The sequence below is a fragment of the Oncorhynchus nerka genome, linkage group LG27 (assembly GCF_034236695.1).
Source record: "Oncorhynchus nerka isolate Pitt River linkage group LG27, Oner_Uvic_2.0, whole genome shotgun sequence".
NCBI classification, from domain to species: domain Eukaryota; kingdom Metazoa; phylum Chordata; class Actinopteri; order Salmoniformes; family Salmonidae; genus Oncorhynchus; species Oncorhynchus nerka.
Genome location: NC_088422.1, coordinates 49,553,786 through 49,573,134, shown reverse-complemented (window position 1 = coordinate 49,573,134; position 19,349 = coordinate 49,553,786). Strand labels below are relative to the sequence as shown.

The 19,349-nt window shown below is 41.7% G+C and overlaps 2 protein-coding genes across 27 annotated transcripts in view; one reads left to right on the top strand and one right to left on the bottom strand.

The window, feature by feature from the left end:
• The window catches only part of camk2b1 (calcium/calmodulin-dependent protein kinase (CaM kinase) II beta 1), an 89,645-nt gene extending 85,892 nt beyond the window's left edge, over positions 1–3,753 (top strand). For all 25 annotated transcript variants that reach the window (XM_065011753.1, XM_065011732.1, XM_065011735.1 and 22 more), the window contains one exon: positions 1–3,753. This exon is cut by the window's left edge and continues 329 nt beyond it. The gene's annotated coding sequence lies outside the window, so the exon portion shown is untranslated.
• Positions 3,754–6,931: 3,178 nt separating this feature from the next.
• si:dkey-174n20.1 (uncharacterized protein LOC796174 homolog) lies at positions 6,932–12,507 on the bottom strand. Of its 2 annotated transcripts, none has more exons than XM_029638474.2 (4): positions 12,058–12,507; positions 11,129–11,371; positions 10,507–10,809; positions 6,932–7,784 (listed from the first exon to the last, which is right to left on the bottom strand). In XM_029638474.2, exons 1-4 carry the CDS (start codon positions 12,203–12,205, stop codon positions 7,525–7,527), a joined length of 954 nt encoding a protein of 317 aa, XP_029494334.1. In that variant the 5' UTR covers positions 12,206–12,507; the 3' UTR covers positions 6,932–7,524. The 2 variants fall into 2 exon arrangements, with proteins under 2 accessions (XP_029494334.1, XP_029494335.1); XM_029638475.2 differs by lacking the exon at positions 12,058–12,507 and adding an exon at positions 11,819–12,034.
• Positions 12,508–19,349: the final 6,842 nt, after the last annotated feature.

Genomic DNA, 19,349 nt, shown 5'->3' with positions numbered 1-19,349 from the left:
CTATGGCCAATATTGGGCTGTGGGTAGGGAGTGTTTCGAGGGGTATGATGGGGGGTGTTGGGGTGTTTTCTTGGCCTCATTGTGCATTTTGATTCTTCGTCTTATGTCACATGATGTTCCCTCTTCTTCGTCTTGTGAATCTTCACTTGTGTTGCGTAACACTACACAGGAAATACAGTATGTAAAGTTTTAAGTCAAATCTATTATTATTATGATTATTACTATTACACAATTGAAATTGTATATGTAATTTGTATAATTCAAATGATTGATGCCAGTGGTTTCTAGAGTTGAAGGAAATCTTTTGTTTTCTCTATCTTTTTAAGGAAGCATGTTGTTTTTCAGTATTCACAGTGGCTGTTTTCTATTGTGGCTTTTAAGTGACAAAATGGTATTGGTAGTTTTTGTATAAGCTTCTTGTATTTAATCTATTCTATTATACTAGACCAAAGCTCATGTTTAAGAAAAATAACTTTTGGGAGAAGGGGGGTGTTAGACGTGGTGTGGAGGAAGCGAGTGTGTGAATGTTAGAAATGTGTGTGTGTTTCTGTGTGTGCGTGTGTGTATGTGTGTGTGGAACCAAGTACATGGGAGTATTAGTCCATAGGTGGCCGGTTTTATCAACTGGTTTGAATTTTCAGCTTTGTAATGTGAATAGCTGGAAATGGGGTTGGCTTGGTGTCTTCCGTCGTCCGGTCACAATCAACTGTACGAAACGAGATTCAACAGTAACAGAGGCTTTTATTGTATTTCACACTAATCATGTTTTTGCCTTTTTTGTGTTTTTTGTATTATTAACATATCTCAGAGGATAGACCTACCGGTTCTCTCTTACTCTCTGGTGTTGGCCGTTGGTGTGTGGGAAGGTTCTGTGATCCCCAGTGCTCCCGGTGGTTCGATTAGACATTGCAGTACACTGCACTGCACCTCCTGCACTGCACTGCACAAATTGCAAATGAGGCCTCTATAGAATTTTACAGCCGCTATAGAAAAAGTGAATAAACAATACCACCGCAGTATTATGCTATAGTGTCCATACATATCAGCTTCACTACTTATTATTCAACATCTTAAAACAGTTTTGCAGTCTCTTTAAAACAGTACAGTACCTATAACACCTCTGACATCTCATCTTTCTGTACAGGGATGCTTTTTGAACCTTTGGTGAGCAGAGATGAAGCCTTTCACACTTAAATCCTTACTGCGTCCCAAGGTGCAACTGTCCTTTCTCTCACACGTCAACCAAGCCAGTTGCACTCTGAACCTATATAAAATCTGGAAACTACTGAGGTCCTGCGTTGCATAGAGCCGTGCCTAGGGCTCCATGCCTGTTTAATATGTTTAGTGGGGTTTAATGGAGAGCTAACAGGGCAGGCTGTTGGATTGGAGAGATGTGGGCCTGTGCAGTCTGCGGGTAGCAGGTGTTTTAGTGGTGAGGTCAAGTAAATGTGTGGGTGTTTACTTTGCGTACACCTTGTCCCTCTGTCCTGTGGTCTCTAGTTGTTGCTGCTCATTTCAGAGTGGAAGAATGTGACTGAGGTCTCAGGGTATCCAGAAGACTGTGTGTATAAGGGAATAGCTCCTGTGTTGGTTTTCCACATGATGGAGATTTTAGAGGAGAGGAGAGGAGAGGAGAGGAGAGGAGAGAGGCTTTATTTCAGCAGTCCTATCAGTCCTCTACCTTCAGTCCACAACTTACTTTTGTTATGATTTTTATATATATTACATTTTCACATTTGTAATATCATCTTTCATCATCATTCATTGACTTGTGTTACTATTGCATGTTATTGACTAGTGTTACTACTCATTGTGTTTTTTTGCCAGTGTGAGATGGACAGATGGATTTACATGTTTTAGGAAGAGATGGCTTCACACACCCATGTATATGTATATGAAGAGAAATCAGCTCTGGAGTGTTTGGTAATGTTGCAGGCCGACTATATCACAGTCGTTGCATTTCATCAACAAATGGTTTGCGTGTCACATCGTGGCCTGTGCAGTCGGGTATCCGGTTACTATAATATATTATAGGATGGGGTTATCTGATGTGTTAAATACCTATCCAGACGTTGTGAGATCTGTCAGGTGTCTGCAACATATAGTCAGCCAGGAAGTTGATCGAAGTTTCACATTTTGGATCTAAGTGAGTGTTGTTGTTTTTTTGCCATTCTACCACCATAGTTGTTATGCCTGCCTGTGATTGGCTGCCTTTGGAAGTGTCTCATTATTATTGGCCTGACAATTTTGACCATCTCAATGAATAGTGAGGTGGTCAGCCGGTTGGTTAGTCCTCAGGTTTATATTTATTTTATTATTTATTTATTTATTTTATTGGTCAGTTATTTGCTTTTTCTTCAATGTTTTATTTCTTTTTTCCTTCGATATACAGCTCACGTAAATGTTAAATTACTCTCTGTGGCATTGTGATTTGGGGCGGCAGGTAGCCTAGTGGTTAGAGGTGGGTTGAATCCCCGAGCTGACATGGTAAAAATCTGTCATTCTGCCCCTGAACAAGGCAGTTAACCCACTGTTCCCCGGTTGGCCGTCATTGTAAATAAGAATTTGTTCTTAACTGACTTGCCTAAATAAAGGTTGAATTTTTAAAAAATGTAGAGGTCCTCTTCTAATGTCCCTAGAAGTGTTCCTGAGTGATTGAGCCAACCAAACATGTGAACCGACCTCTTCCCCCTCTCCAAACAAATAAGAAATAGCAGCATGTACAAAGCAGCATGTATTAGCTATTAACTAGCATCTTAGCTGGCATTTCTTTGCATGATAGTCAACAGGACACTAGTTTTGGTGTTAACCCTGATTTGTCTTCTAATATTTCATTTTCTACTGAACGCTGGTGTACTAAACCTTTCTCAATCTATTTTCTGAGCTTTTTAAGTGCATAAAACTATTTTTGTCTCGAGACGACATAACGAAGATAGACGAGAGGCTGACTTTGATATTGATGATTATGACAAGGAGGATGATGATGATGAACATGTAATGATGATTCTATAGCATGCTTTTATATGGAGCTCAGTGTTGTCAATCCAGAGTGGCTTACTTCTATACATACAGCAGAGAGAGGATCACCTCAAACCATAAGCATTTCCAGTGACTCCTGCTCAACTGAACTTGCATGTGGGACTTGGGGGGAAATCCTAACTTCCACTTAAGTACATTTTTAACATATTATTGCATTTGATGTCACTGGTACTGTAGACTAAGTGGACATTTTACTTACAGGGAATGCATAATCTCAAACAGCAACAATCAAATATAGTAGAACATGGAGTAGGCCTAGATAGGCTCAACGATGCCCTCTGGTGGTTAAAATGAGCATTAAAGGCATGCACTGCGACGTACTGAATCCTAGCCACAGCATACTGCACAATATACACACTGGACTATGTTTCGTTGAGTTAATTTTGGAAACGTTTTAAACAATAGGAGTGCATCCATCCAGTGACTAGACCACCTGTACTGAAAACACTGAGCTAGTATCTCTGTAGTATTTATTTAACTCTTCCTAGTCCCTCTGTTTAAAAACTTTATTCAATCATTTCTCTGCAGTTGGGTCTTAGTTTTGTTTTTGTCAGTTTGGGTTTCTTCTGTAGAATACATTTATCCTATATTTCTCTGATTCTTCTGATTATTGTGCTACCCCAATGTGCTACATGTTTTTCTCAAACTTAAGGAAATGTGTTAAGGTGTTATCAATAAAAATAAGTTAATGATCATCTTAATGATCAGACATCCTCCTTTGCTTTTTATTGATGAGAGGAGAAATCTGTTTGAAGTTTTTCAATGGTTAATCCGATACAGAGATTAGCAAAGAATATTACAATAATATAATGTTGACATTTAATATAAATATATGTCACAAGTGTAACCCGGCTAACAGTTTATACTTTAGATTCATACATATGTTGATGTAACAGGATGATGATTCATGTTAAATAATATCTGACATTATTCAAATCAGAATATCATACTTGATATTGATTAGTAAAGCATATACAGATAAAGCATAAGGCTACCCATATATTATTCATTCAATATTTAAAAGTCAACAATTATTTTTGAAATAACAAGAACTAATGAGATAAAAATCGTACAGTAGGCACAGAACAGACCTCTGGAGAAATGATTCACAAATACAATCTCAGATCCTCCGTATGTCATCATCTCTCTGTAAACACACACTCTGTCATATTACTCTCCGAGAGTTAAACTTGAACTGATCACAGACATTATGCCCTTGGCTTTAGTCCTCCAGGCCCTATTCAGTCAAATTAGTTGTGTGTAGAAATCCGGTGACTTGTCGTACAAAGCTCATCTATTCCTTTCATGATGAGTCTTCATAACAAACCAGAGAAAGTTGGTGCCACCTTTAATTGGGGAGAACGGGCTCGTGGTAATGACTGGAGCGGAACCAGTGGAATGGTATGAAATAAATCCAGCACATGGTAGCCAGGCGTTTGATGCCATTCCTTTTGATCTATTCCGGCCGTCATTATGAGCCAGAACAGTTGCGTGTCGATGACGGAAACGCAACCCAACCCTAAAAGCATTACTCTGTGATTCACTACGCATAAATAAACAGTTCTTAGTGTGTATTACCAAAACAGAAAAACATATTCATTACAAACCAAAACATGAATATTTTTCACACACACACCTCATCGGGACTACATCGCTGTCAGAGACACCTCTGATTGTTAGATCTGTACATCAGGGTAGATAGTATCACCGGGCTTTCCTATGGAGAAGTATGGGTACCGTTTATCAGTAAACGCGTCTTGATGTGTAAATGTGGCTCATGGCTTTGGGTTTGTAGGACACCTCCCCGCTGTCATAGTTCAGCTGAACACTGATCCTCTGGGGTCTCCTTAGAGGAGGAGTCTTACCACCTGCCCAATACTCACAGCTCTTCAGCCGTAAAGCCCAGACTCCATACTTTAGGCCGACATATAACTCCGTCTTCCTGTTGACTGTCTCTCTGGCTACATACATCACCCCGCCAGGGTGGTCCCCCACCTCCCAGCTGTGCTTTCCTGAGCTGAACCCCTCAGAGCCCAGTTCCTCTATGGGTTGTCAGGGAAATTCTGCCTTTTGCCTAAATTTCTCACCCTGGTCAGACCATCAGACAGATATAGCCTACATTCAGCAGTGTTGGGGTCCAGAATCAGAGGAGTGTATTGGAACTATCCCTTGCATCTTCTCCCAGACTCCGAACTGCAGGTTACCCAGGTGTTAGGTCTCATCCTTCTAGACCTATCGGCTGCCTTCGATACTGTGAACCATCAGATCCTCCTCTCCACCCTCTCCGAGTTGGGCATCTCCGGCGCGGCCCACGCTTGGATTGCGTCCTACCTGACAGGTCGCTCCTACCAGGTGGCGTGGCGAGAATCTGTCTCCTCACCACGCGCTCTCACCACTGGCGTCCCCCAGGGCTCTGTTCTAGGCCCTCTCCTATTCTCGCTATACACCAAGTCACTTGGCTCTGTCATAACCTCACATGGTCTCTCCTATCATTGCTATGCAGACGACACACAATTAATCTTCTCCTTTCCCCCTTCTGATGACCAGGTGGCGAATCGCATCTCTGCATGTCTGGCAGACATATCAGTGTGGATGACGGATCACCACCTCAAGCTGAACCTCGGCAAGACGGAGCTGCTCTTCCTCCCGGGGAAGGACTGCCCGTTCCATGATCTCGCCATCACGGTTGACAACTCCATTGTGTCCTCCTCCCAGAGCGCTAAGAACCTTGGCGTGATCCTGGACAACACCCTGTCGTTCTCAACTAACATCAAGGCGGTGGCCCGTTCTTGTAGGTTCATGCTCTACAACATCCACAGAGTACGACCCTGCCTCACACAGGAAGCAGCGCAGGTCCTAATCCAGGCACTTGTCATCTCCCGTCTGGATTACTGCAACTCGCTGTTGGCTGGGCTCCCTGCCTGTGCCATTAAACCCCTACAACTCATCCAGAACGCCGCAGCCCATCTGGTGTTCAACCTTCCCAAGTTCTCTCACGTCACCCCGCTCCTCCGCTCTCTCCACTGGCTTCCAGTTGAAGCTCGCATCCGCTACAAGACCATGGTGCTTGCCTACGGAGCTGTGAGGGGAACGGCACCTCAGTACCTCCAGGCTCTGATCAGGCCCTACACCCAAACAAGGGCACTGCGTTCATCCACCTCTGGCCTGCTCGCCTCCCTACCACTGAGGAAGTACAGTTCCCGCGCAGCCCAGTCAAAACTGTTCGCTGCTCTGGCCCCCCAATGGTGGAACAAACTCCCTCACGACGCCAGGACAGCGGAGTCAATCACCACCTTCCGGAGACACCTGAAACCCCACCTCTTTCAGGAATACCTAGGATAGGATAAAGTAATCCTTCTCACCCCCCTTAAAATATTTAGATGCACTATTGTAAAGTGGCTGTTCCACTGGATGTCTTAAGGTGAACGCACCAATTTGTAAGTCGCTCTGGATAAGAGCGTCTGCTAAATGACTTAAATGTAAAATGTAAATGTGTTTGGCCACAGCTATCACCACTCCTAAGACCAGCTGTGGATTCGGCAGTGTGCATTGTAGCTTGTCTGGGTGTGTTCTTAGTCTGAGAAATTAGCTTCTTTTTTTGGAGAGTTTCTGCTCCAGTGCAGTGGTTTTGAGATCATTTCTGTATCTCTCTGGCGATCATCTTTCCCGCCTCCTTCACCCTCAGTGCAGCCAGTCTGGCCTCATCTTCCTCTTTCAGGAACTGGTGAAGCACCTCAAATTCCCACCGATCTGTTTCTCTGAGGATACCAGCTGCATGCTTCTCCTACCAAGTGTTCTGAAATGTGCTCTACTAAACACCACGTTCTCTACACTCTAATTGAAAAAAAACATACAAAGTATCCTTTGACTAATAACAAGACATCAGACAGGATGTTATTGCCACAGGTTTTATTGCAACAGAAGAAAAAGCAGCCATGTTTCACATCACCATTCAAGTGTTTCAGGACAGCAATAAAAAGGCTAACCATAAAAATGTTAAACAATGCTTTCCCCATTCATAAAAAAGAAACACAGACATATTTCACAATAAGGTCCCCTGAAGACAATTCAATGGTTATAAAAAACAATAACAAAAACAATAAAAGTAACTTCAGGCTAGTTTGACCCAAATCATTTCCCCACACATTTCTCTCTTGCAAAGCTTCATAGTATAATTTGATCGTTAACATGTTGGTCTACTGACCTTCTTAATGCTTTGATCAACACATTAACAGTCAGTAACTTGTATTCATCATAACAGTGAAACATTGCAAGACAACAGTGTGAGGGAATGTATTTTTGTTATTTGAGTCATTAATATTTCAACAAACCTGGAAAACACTCCTGGACTGGAAATCCAAAACGGAATATCATACCCCTTAACCATTGTTTGTGTTTTTAAAAAACAATAGTAAAACAGAGTGATATTCAGTGAGTATTCCAGGCTAAAAACATCTACAAGCCTTACGAAGCCTTCATCCTTTCTCAGGCCAGTTTGACCAGCCTCTCGCTGGCCTCCCACAGTTTTTTGGCCACACCGGCGTCTCTGGCGAAAGGTCTCAGCGTGGCGGGCTGGCAGTCGGTGAAGTATCCCCCACTGTGCTTGGCAGCCTCGTCCGACACGGCGCAGTAGACCACGGTCTGAGCGCCCATCTCACACGGCACGAAAAACATGAACATGATCACCTGCACCAGCATACGGAACAGGATGGAGTAGTGACCTGTCCAACTGCTCTGAACATAGCCTGGAAAACGGAGGGACATGTAAGTGTGATGTATAAAATAATTCACACACACTGATTCTGTGCCCCAAAATGGGGGTTATCCAGTAAATATGATATTATCGCTCATAGTAATTTATAATTTTGCAGTAAAACGATTGTCCTACAAAAACTTTCCATGGGTAGGCCTATAAGCTACTTCAACGCAAATGGCGTGCTCTGTTCCGTTCTGCCAGCGCATCAACTAAATTACATAGGTTACTCTGTTTGTAAAGTGGTGGTATTTCCTCAAAATGAAGAGTTGAGAAATATGTATACTTACAGAAAGCTGAGACTACCCCCTAAAGCTTGGGCCCCCTCACCAGATAGCATATGCACATGTCATAAGCAATGGGGGAAAAATGTTTAGAATTACACTAAATTAGCTATTAAAACTGCACATTTTTCTCCCATGCAAAATGTGTAGAATTGCAGGAAATTAGCTTTAAAACAGAAACATTTTCTCTAAAAGGTTAGCTGACTAGGGGAGAGGGGAGAGGGTTGACTAGTGCAGGCAGGTTAAAAAAAATGTTTTACCTTTAATTAGGCAAGTCATTTAAGAACAAACTCTTATTTTAAATGACGGCCTAGGAATAGTGGGGGAATAGTGGCAGAACAACATATTTTTACCTTGTCAGCTCGGGGATTCGATCTTGCAACCTTTCGGTTACTAGTCCAACGCTCTAACCACTAGGCTACCTGCCGCCCCAAAAGGCTGAGACTTTACTAATTGAGGGGTGAGGATGAGGAATGACAAAGTTCCTAATACGTAACAGTGACTGGCACGCTCAGCCTGTCTCTCCAGTGACTAGAGAGCAGTATCGAGAACGGTGTTGTACCCGGACTATATAACCTGCAGAACGATGTTATACCAGGACAGATGATCTACAGTGCATTTGGAAAGTATTCAGACACCTAGACTTTTTCCATATTTTGCTACGTTACAGCTTTATTCTAGAATGGATGAAATTGTTTTCTCTCCTCACCAATCTACACACAATACCCCATAATTACAAAGCAAAAACTGTTTAAAAAAAAAACAGAAATATCAAATTTAAATAAGTATTCAGACCCTTTACTCAGTACTTTCAGCGATTACAGCTTTAAGTCTTCTTGGGTATGACACTACAGGCTTGGCACACCTGTATTTGGAGAGTTTCACCCATTCTTCTCAGCAGTTTCTCTCAAGCTCTGTCAGGTTGGATGAGGAGTGTTGCTGCACAACTATTTTCAGGTCACTCCAGAGATGTTCGATCAGGTTCAAGTCCGGACTCTGGCTGGGCCATTCAAGGACATTCAGAGACTTGTCCCGAAGCCACTCCTGCGTTATCTTGGATGTGTCCTTAGGGTCGTTGTCCTGTTAGAAGGTGAACCTTCGGCCCAGTCTGAGGTCCTGAGCACTCTGGAGCAGGATTTTTTTTTTTTTAAATCAAAGATCTCTCTCTACTTGCTTTGTTCATCTTTCCCTCGATCCTGACTAGTCTCCCAGTCCCTGCCGCTGAAAAACATCCCCACAGCATGATGCTGCCACCACCATGCTTCACCATAGGGATGGTGCCAGGTTTCCTCCAGACGTTGACACTTGGCATTCAGGCCAAAGAGTTCAAACCAAAGAATCTTGTTTCTAATGGTCTGAGAGTCCTTTAGGTACCTTTTGGCAAACTCCAAGCGGGATGTCGTGCCTTTTACTGAGGAGTGTCTTCCGCCTGGCCCCTCTACCATAACGGCCTGATTTTTGAAGTGCTGCAGAGATGGCTGTCCTTCTGGAATGCTCTCTAATTTCCACAGAGGAACTCTGAAGCTGTCAGAGTAACCATCGGGTTCTTGGTCACCTCCCTGACCAAGGCCCTTCTCCCCCGATTGCTCAGTTTTGCCGGGCGTTTGCCGGGCGGCCAGCTCTAGGAAGAGTATTGGTGGTTTCCAACTTCTTCCATTTAAGAACGATGGAGGCCACTGTGTTCTTGGGGGCCTTCAATGCTGCAGAAAGTTTTTGGTATCCTTCCCCAGATCTGTGCCTGATCTTGGAGTAGTACGGACAATTCCTTTGACCTCATGGCTTGGTTTTTGCTCTGACATGCACTGTCAACTGTGGGACCTTATATAGACAGGTGTGTTCCTTTCCAAAACATGTCCAATCAATTGAACAGGTGGACTCCAATCAAGTTGTAGAAACATCTCAAGAATGATCTAAGGAAACACGATGCACCTAAGCCCAATTTCGAGTCTCATAGCAAAGAGTCTGAATACTTATGTAAATAAGTTATTCTGTTGTTTATTTTTAATACATTTGCAAACATTTACATTGCCATTATGGGGTATTGTGTGTAGATTGATGAAGAACATTTTGTATTTAATCAATTTTAGGTAGAGGCTGTAACGTAACAAAATGTGGAAAAAGTCAAGGGGTCTGAATACTTTTCGAATGCACTGTCTGTACAGAGGAAAAGTGAATGTGCATAACAAAACTGTATTGAAAGTATGTTTTTGCAGCGGCAGCAATGATTTTGCCATGGCGCAGGACCACAGCTAAATTAATACATTGGAAACACTGATATAGACACTAGTGCATCAAGCCTCACCAGGGTGCACAGCGTAGGTGGTCACCCCATTCCTCTCTGTCTTCTTGGTCATTAGATTATTTTATATAGTCATAATCTATCATTGTGACAAATTTTATCTATGTTTACAGTAGTGCTTCAAGCCTCACCAGGGTGCACAGCGTATGTCGTCACTCCTTTGCCCTCCATCATTCTACCCAGCTCCTGGCTGAAGTAGATGTTGGCCAGCTTGCTACGGCAGTAGGTGAAGAAGGGCAGCAGGTTATAGTTGAGGTCCTGGAAGTCTAACTTCTGGTACTTGTAGTTGGAGCAGGTGAGCGTGACCACGCGGCTGGGGGCCGAATCCTTCAGGCGGCCCAACAGTAGGTTGGTCAACAGGAAGTGGCCGAGGTGGTTCACACCGAAACACATGCTGAAGTTGTCCTCCGTCCAGTCCAGCACGCTGGGCATGGCTGTAAGTGGAGGGGCGAGGTTAGCTAGCGAGATTGCTAATGTTTGAGTTTACTACCTCTGCTCTGAATGCCAAAGAGTCTAAGGCAGGTGTGTCAAACTCATTCCATGGAGGGCCTAGTGTCTGCAGTTTGGTTTTTCCTTCAATTAAAACCTAGACAACCAGGTGAGGGGAAATCCTTACTAATTAGTGAACTAATTCATCAATTAAGTACAAGGGAGGAGCGAAAACCCGCAGTCACTCAGCACTTCGTGGAATGAGTTTGACACCTGTGGTCTAAGGGCTTCTTTATGAGGGTGCCACAGACTCCTCTCTCTCACCTGCGTTGTTGATGAGGATGTCCAACCTCTTCTCTCTCTGAAGGAAGGTCTTACAGAAGTCTTGTATGGAGCGCATGTTGGCCAAATCCAACTCCATGTGATGGACGTTAACGTTGTGACCCCTGATCTTGATCTCCCTCACCGCCTTCTCAGCCTTGTCCACGTCACGGCAAGCTATGATGACACGGGCACCTCGCATCGCCATGGCAACCGCCGTCTCTTTGCCGATGCCAGCATTGCCACCTAAAAGAGACAGGTAGGGAGGGAGGGAGACAATGGATGATTATTATTACAAAGCCACAATGTCCAATGATGTAGCTCTAATGTACAGCAAATGATGTGAAATAGGCTACAAACAGTCTAAAAAATATATTAATGTGAAATAAGAGGATATCATCAATTAAACATCTGAATAAGGAGGGTAAGGTTGTTAACAGCACTCAGTGACTTTAAATAAATACATTAATCCTCCCTCTGAGAGGGTTTACACTAGATAGCACACAAGCTCGTGGTAATGGCTGGAGCAGAATATTTGGAACGGTAGCAAGTATAGGAAACACATGGATGACATTCCATTAGCTCCGTTCCAGCCATTATTATAAACTGTCCTCCAATGTGGTCACATTAACGAAACTGTACCAAATCTATTAATTGTAAAATGTTTTACTTCTAATAGCCATCATCATTTACCTGATGAGAAGACATGATTTCAATTGTTTTGCTAAGGGGGGTCGCCGGTTCGACTGGGTGGCGGTCCCTGGGCAAGAAAAGCTTGAAAACCTCTGAGCTAACAGACGTACTACTATGATTGTCGCTACGCTATGCGCGATTGGCGCTACGTCTACATAGCTAAAAACGAGTCCATTTCCGCGCAGGCGCGGCTACTAGCTAGCCAATTTGCTATCTAGCTAGCTAGTTATCTGCCTTACCAGTAATGACAACTGTTTTCCCATCCAGTCTTTTCAAGTCCGTGCAATACCTCCTCATTTTCATCCATCTCAAAATCAAATAGCAAACTAATGAAGTAATAATCGTGAACAAAATATACATTTTTGTAAGCGAGCTGGTTAGCCACATAAAATAATCATGGACGCTTTCCTTGAAATGACGTCAATGAATGAAATGAGAACTAACTAGCGGCTAGTAAACTGTAGTTAGCATTCTGGTCGACATCAGACACGATACATCCATGGCGTACATAGACACGATTCGTCTTAGTGACAGATCATAACGAATTCCCATTTCCCTATCAAACAATAAAAGAAAAACTGCTCCAATAACGTATTTCAAAATATATTGATAACCAGTTGCTAGCCTGCTAGCTCACAGACAACGTGTAAATGCGCATGTGTGGAAACATTCCGCAGTTCAGTTACGCCACAATTTGTTCTCTATGGCATCTTGGACCGCGCTACCTACTAGAGAGGGCTGGATTCCTGTGGGTCGCAGACAAAGATCAATGGGGCGTGATCGGCATTTTTCATTGCGGCGCGCTGTCAAACAGACGATTTTTGGGATTCAAATATTGTTGTTGTCCCACAGATTATTTGGAAACGGTCGTCTTTCTCCTTTGTATGCGTTAGCCTACCTATTCTATTAAAAGCACATTTTTCGCATTGTTCACACTAGTTTGGTGTACGAGTTTAAGCGCGTCTATGTGTGGTCGCATTGAAAAATAGTAGACTGTCTACATGTTTGGAGAATCACGTGGCAGTTCAATTAAACATGAAATTAATTTAAACATGGTTAGACTGTAATTTACTACAGTGTCTGTAAATACATATTTGATAATGGAATGAAGTGAAGGGCGCTCAACCAACGTGAGTCGAGGTGCAAAACATCTTTTTGATCATTTTTGAAAAGGCATAACTCGCCTATGCGCCTTTTCATTTTCAATACCCTAAATATGGATTACCCATTTATTTGTCTCTGCCTGTAAATCGTTCTCCTGAAATGTAGGCTATATCCTATATGCAAAACGTAGCAAATGTCACGGTCATCATTCTTGCTGCTTCAAATTCAGTAGCCTTAACTGCGATATCAGATGCGCGTCTGCATGAGCCGAGAAGCACCGGGAAGTTATCATTCCAAGGAAATGTACTTCCTAAATATGATTATAGTTTAGGCTACTACATTGCCTATAAATAAACATTGATCACCTATATTTGGGGTGGCAGGCAGTCTAGTGGTTAGAGCGTTGGACTTGTAACCGAAAGGTTGCAAAATCGAATCCCCGAGCTGCCAAGGTAAAAATCTGTCGTTCTGCCCCTGAACAAGGTTGTTCCTAGGCCGTCTTAGGCTGTCATTGAAAATAAGAATTTGTTCTTAATTGACTTGCCTAGTTAAATATAGGTAAAATATATTGATCTCTTCCCACTCCTAAAAGGTAGGCTACAAAAATAGCTCTAAGAGAAAGTGCAAGTCTCTTCAAACTACATCTAGCATACTATAGCCCACTAATACAGTTAGTCATATAACGGGCCACATGAGAATCTCTGGTAATTTAACATATTTCTTACATTGTTTGCCAATTGAAATTGCCTATAGGTCGCAAATTGCTGGGACAACGGCTGATTGCAACACAATCTCAAACTCAATTCGTGCAAATATGTACAAAAGGTATTTCAGCAGATTTCGTGCGTTTTTGTGTGACTTCATTCATAGGAAAATAAATGGGGGGGAAACTTCCGAATTTAAAAAAGTTATTTTAGCTATGCATGATGGGCAATGGTTTTCTACACTGCCGTTTTTTGTTTGTCCCACATTTATTTATATGAAAAAACAAATGTGTTAACAACCCAATATTGTTAATCAACCATATTGTCACTGAAATAATTATAATATAACCAGTAGCCTTACGTTGTTTTTTTATTTATTAATGCCAATACTGTCTTCTATGCTTGTTTTCGCCTAATACTTGATGATTTTCACATAAATTAATCAACACAAAAACAAACTAAATCTGCTGAAAAACTTTTGTACATATTTGCACAAATTGAGTGTGAGATTGTGTTGCTGGCAAGTGAGCTGCGTCACATATGACCAGTGGTGACCCGTCATTCAGTGCAGGTGGGGCAGAGCAGTTTGCAAACAATGTAATTTAAAAAATAATCATAATATAAATAATAAAGCCGCATACGAACTTAGTCTCTTTTTTTCTTGCTCGAGTAAGGCAGCTCCAAAAAATGCAGGTGTTTCAGCCTAGCTCAGTGCTTTCTGTGGTGGTGGGGCAGCCAGTGGGAAATACAGAGCATCGGGGCTGGTAATGTTCTCTACTTTGGCTCCGTGTTCTGTCACTCATAGGGACACTACTTCACAGGTAGAGCTTGAAAATTGAAGCCCCTTGAGTGCTGCCATAGAGTTACATTAGAAGTTTCCATCCAAGAAGGCTCAAGGTCATTGGCCATAGATACAATTACGTCAAATCAAGTTATAGCTACAGTAACTTTGATTGGACTCATGTCAACATCATACTTTCAAAATCTAAGCTAGTGTAGCAGTGTGATTGTTGTTCCCCTAGATGATGCACCAAGTTGCACACAAGGACCAATTCAAATAGGCCAGGTCAAGAGGGAATGTTTAATAATTTGATAATAATAATAATTCAGTGTATTTAAAAAAAAATGTAATTACAGCTGCATAGCTAATGTTAGCCCAAGGTGTTAGGGCTAAACTAAGCATAGTTTACAAATGTATCCAAGTGTTGCTTATCTCTCTTGCTCTCACTCTCTCTCTTTAAATCTCCATCTTGTGTAACACGTGTCATATTGTGTTGGTCCGCTAGGGACCTATTGTCATTTTATTAAGTTCTAATCAATAACCTAGACTGTGTGTATCTGATGTTATAAATAATCAACCCAATTTGTATGGTACGGAATGAATAGTGAGACCTGGGTTTGTGCAGATTTAACCTCTTGAAGCTAGGGGGCACTATTTTTATGTTTGGAAAAATAACGTTCCCAAAGTAAACGGCCTATTTCTCAGGACTAGATGCTAGAATATGCATATTATGATAGAAAACAGTCTAAAGTTTCCAAAACTGTCCAAATATTGTCTGTGAGTATAACAGAACTGATATTGCAGGCGAAACCCTGAGAAAAATCAAACCAGGAATTGGCTTCTATTTTGAAAACTCCATGTTCCATAGCCTCCCTTTGCTCCATTTAAAGGGATATCAACCAGATTCCTTTTCCTATCGCTTCCTCAAGGTGTCAACAGTCTTCAGATGTAGTTTCAGGCTTTTATTTTGAAAAATGAGCCAGAAAGATAACATTGCGTCAGGTGGTCACATGAGTTTTGCTCGCGCAACAGAGTTCAGACCGCCATTGCCTTTCCCTCGTCTACTGATAAAGACATTTGCGGTTGATATATTATCAATTATATTTTTTTAAAACAACCTGAGGATTGATTATATAAAAAAACATTTGACATGTTTCTGTGGACATTACGGATATTATTTGGAATTTTCGTCTGCATTGTCGTGAGTGCTCTTTCCTGTGGATTTCTGAACATAACGCGCCAAACAAACGACGGTATTTTGGATATAAAAATAATCTTTATGGAATAAAAGGAACATTTAATGTGTAACTGGGAGTCTCGTGAGTGAAAACATCTGAAGATCATTAAAGGTAAACTATTAATTTGATTGCTTTTCTGATTTTCGTGACCGAGCTACTTGATGCTAAGTGTACTTAATGTTTTGTTGGGCGATCGATAAACTTACACAAACGCTTGGATTGCTTTCACTGTAAAACATATTTTCAAAATCTGAGATGACAGGTGGATTAACAAAAGGCTAAGCTGTGTTTTGCAATATTGCACTTGTGATTTCATGAATATAAATATTTTTAGTAATGTTATGTGAATGTGGCGCTATGCTATTCAGCGGTTGTTGATGACAATTATCCTGCTAAAGGGATGGGTAGCGTCAAGAAGTTAAAAGATTTAAAGGATTATGCAATGTTCAGAATGAGACTGATATGAGAAAATGATTGACTGCTATAATATTGACATTCTGATTTATTCTTGAGTTAATTCGGGAAACGGTAACTTATTAAACAAACTCTTCCCATGGTGCCCCAGGTAACTAATGAGTTGATTGTTACATGATTAACTATGAACAGCTCTTCATTCAGTAGCCATGATTGTGTTAAATAGACATGGGCTGTGGCCTCAGACTGTCCTCTGCCTGGGGCCTCCAAATCACTAAGTCCACCCCTGCCAGTGATGTCAGGGCAGTGTGGAGTGGTCCCATTGTTTGCATTTATAAATCAATGAATACATGTTAAATGTTTTACTTTAGTGAACTATCCCTTTAAAAATTCTAACAGTACATATCTGATGTTGGAGAAGCTTCCATTGAAGATTACCCACCCCGAGTTCAATTTGATAAAGTAACTCTCCAACCATGTGATTTAAAACCAATAAGTACATTTTTTCAAAAACAAATGATGATCAATAACATGAAAGTCTGCACTGAAATTTAACAATACAGCTTAAACTATCATCTTATTATCAATTTCTTTTAGCCAATCACCAGTCATCAGTGCAGTACAAGTTGTAGTTAACTTGCTCTTTAAAAAAAATAGCATTTTATTTGTTCAAACACAAACATGAATTGGGTTTTCTGCCCATATTAATTTATAATTTAAGGTGCTCCAAAGTTTTCCCATAGCTTTTATGCCATATTTTTTCCAGCTGACGCTTGGCGCATGGTGATCTTAGGCTTTTGTGCGGCTGCTCGGCCATGGAAACCCATTTCAAGAAGCTTCCGACGAAGCTCCCGGTAGTAAGTGTTGCAACCGAGGACAGACGATTGTTACGCACTGTGCACTTCAGCACTCTGGTCCCGTTCTGTGAGCTTGTGTAGCCTACCACGTTGCGACTGAGCTGTTGTTGCACCTAGATGTTTCCACTTCACAATAACAGCACTAACAGTTGACCGTGGCAGCTCTAGCAGGGCAGAAATTTGACAAACATACTTGTTGGAAAGGTGGCATCCTATGACGGTGTCACATTGTATGTCACTGAGCTCTTCAGTAAGGCCATTCTACTGCCAATGTTTGTCTTTGGAGTTTGCATAGCTATGTGCTCGATGTTATTCACTTGTCAGCAATGGGTGTGGCTGAAAAGGCAGAATCCACTAATTTGAAGGGGTGTCCACATACTTTTGTATATATAGTGTAATTTATTGTTTTTGTTAAGTTTAGTCAACATTTCTCAATTGACAGTATGTCAACCAATAAGCTGAGCAGCCTGAGTTGTTTTCAACATTTCTTTGCATAATTTCTTTGAATTTTTCAGTTCATCATCGATGCAGGGGGCTCGAACAGTTCTCACAGTTAGTTTCTTAACAAGTGCATGTTTGTTAACAATTGGGAAGAATAATTTTACAAATACTTCAAGTGTTGTATCTAGATTCTCCTCATATACATCTGACCAACATAAATGTTTTACATCTTCAACAAAAGAGTCCTGAGAAACCTTTTTTTTTATGATCTCTTATAAATAACTTTAGGCCCCGCCTTTGGTACTTTGGCTTTCCTTGTTATTGCAACAATGTTATGGTCTCTACAGCCAATGTGAACTGATATTGCTTTGGAGCAAAGCTCTGCAGCATTGGTGAAGATACAATCATTACAAGTAAGTGAATTTCACAGATCCAACACACTGGTTGAGTGATAACCTGGGTCATGTTACAGGCATTAAGCACAGTAAGAAGCTTCCTCTTGAAAGGACAACTAGATGATAACCAGTCAGTGTGCAGATCGCCAAGAAAATGTATTTCTCTGTTAGCATCAGCAACTTTATCTAATAGAAGACACATATTATCCAGATACTGACCGTTTGCAATTGGTGGCACCTTAAAATAATAGATAGGTCTCTCTTGAAAAGTAGATTTGTATCTCAATGAGACTTCAATAAAGTTTAATAAAATAAGAAGAATAGAATACTGTATAGGTTGTTACGGGGCCATGCATATATCATTTAGTTGTGTTAATAAGGGAAGCCGTTTTTAGTCTGGTCTCTCTGTGCATCTCTTCTCAGTTTTTATGTGCCACAGGTGTCATATTGAATAATGTGTTGCTTTGTAAGTCGCTCTGGATAAGAGCGTCTGCTAAATGACTTAAATGTAAATGTAATCTCTTCAATGCAAAACAAGTGCCAGTGCCAAACTGCTATTTCTCCCTGTAAGAATTATAATTCTATTTACTCTCCGCTCTCCTAGGTGCAGTCCTGGGGGACCCCCATTTTATAACGTTTGACGGCGTGTAGTACACTTTCAATGGGAAAGGAGAATACTGCCGGGTTGACTCCCCAGGCAGAGGGCTGAGAATTCAGGGCTGGACAGAGCAGGTGAAACTAGAGAACAGTGAGTTTTCCCTCTGCTGTGGGAGGGCTGGTAGTGTCTATGCACCCTCTCATCCCTAGGGTGGCTAGACTGGCTACCTCTCTGTCTCAGCCTCTCTGCCTCTGTTTCTCTTTGTCTCTGTTTCAGCCTTTCTATATTTATCACAGTCTTTGTTTAAGGTGCTCAGGGATTCAGGCTCATCTCAAAAGATAAATAATTCTGTAATTAATCACTGCCTGGTACAGCAAATGCTCGGCCTCCGGCCGCAAGGCACTTCAGTAGGGTAGTGCGTACGGCTCAGTACATCACTGGGGCAAAGCTGCCTGCCATCCAGGACCTCTACACCAGGCGGCGTCAGAGGAAGGCCCTGAAAATTGTCAAAGACCCCAGCCACCCCAGTCATAGACTGTTCTCTCTACTACCGCATGGCAAGCGGTACCGGAGTGCCAAGTCTAGGACAAAAAAAAAGGCTTCTCAACAGTTTTTACCCCCAAGCCATAAGACTCCTGAACAGGTAACCAAATGGTTATCCGGATTATCTGCATTGTGTCCCACCACCCGCCAACCCCTCTTTTTACGCTACTGCTACTCTCTGTTCATCATATATGCATTGTCACTTTAACCATACCCACATGTACATACTACCTCAATAAGCCTGACTAACCGGTGTCTGTATATAGCCTTGCTACACACACACACACACACACACACACACACACTTTTTTTTCTCCGCACTATTGGTTAGAGCCTGTAAGTAAGTACTTCACTGTAAGGTCTACACCAGTTGTAATCGGTGCACGTGACAAATAAACTTTGATTTGATTTAATAGTTTGGTGGTTTGATTGTGTTGTAAAGATAATGAATGCATT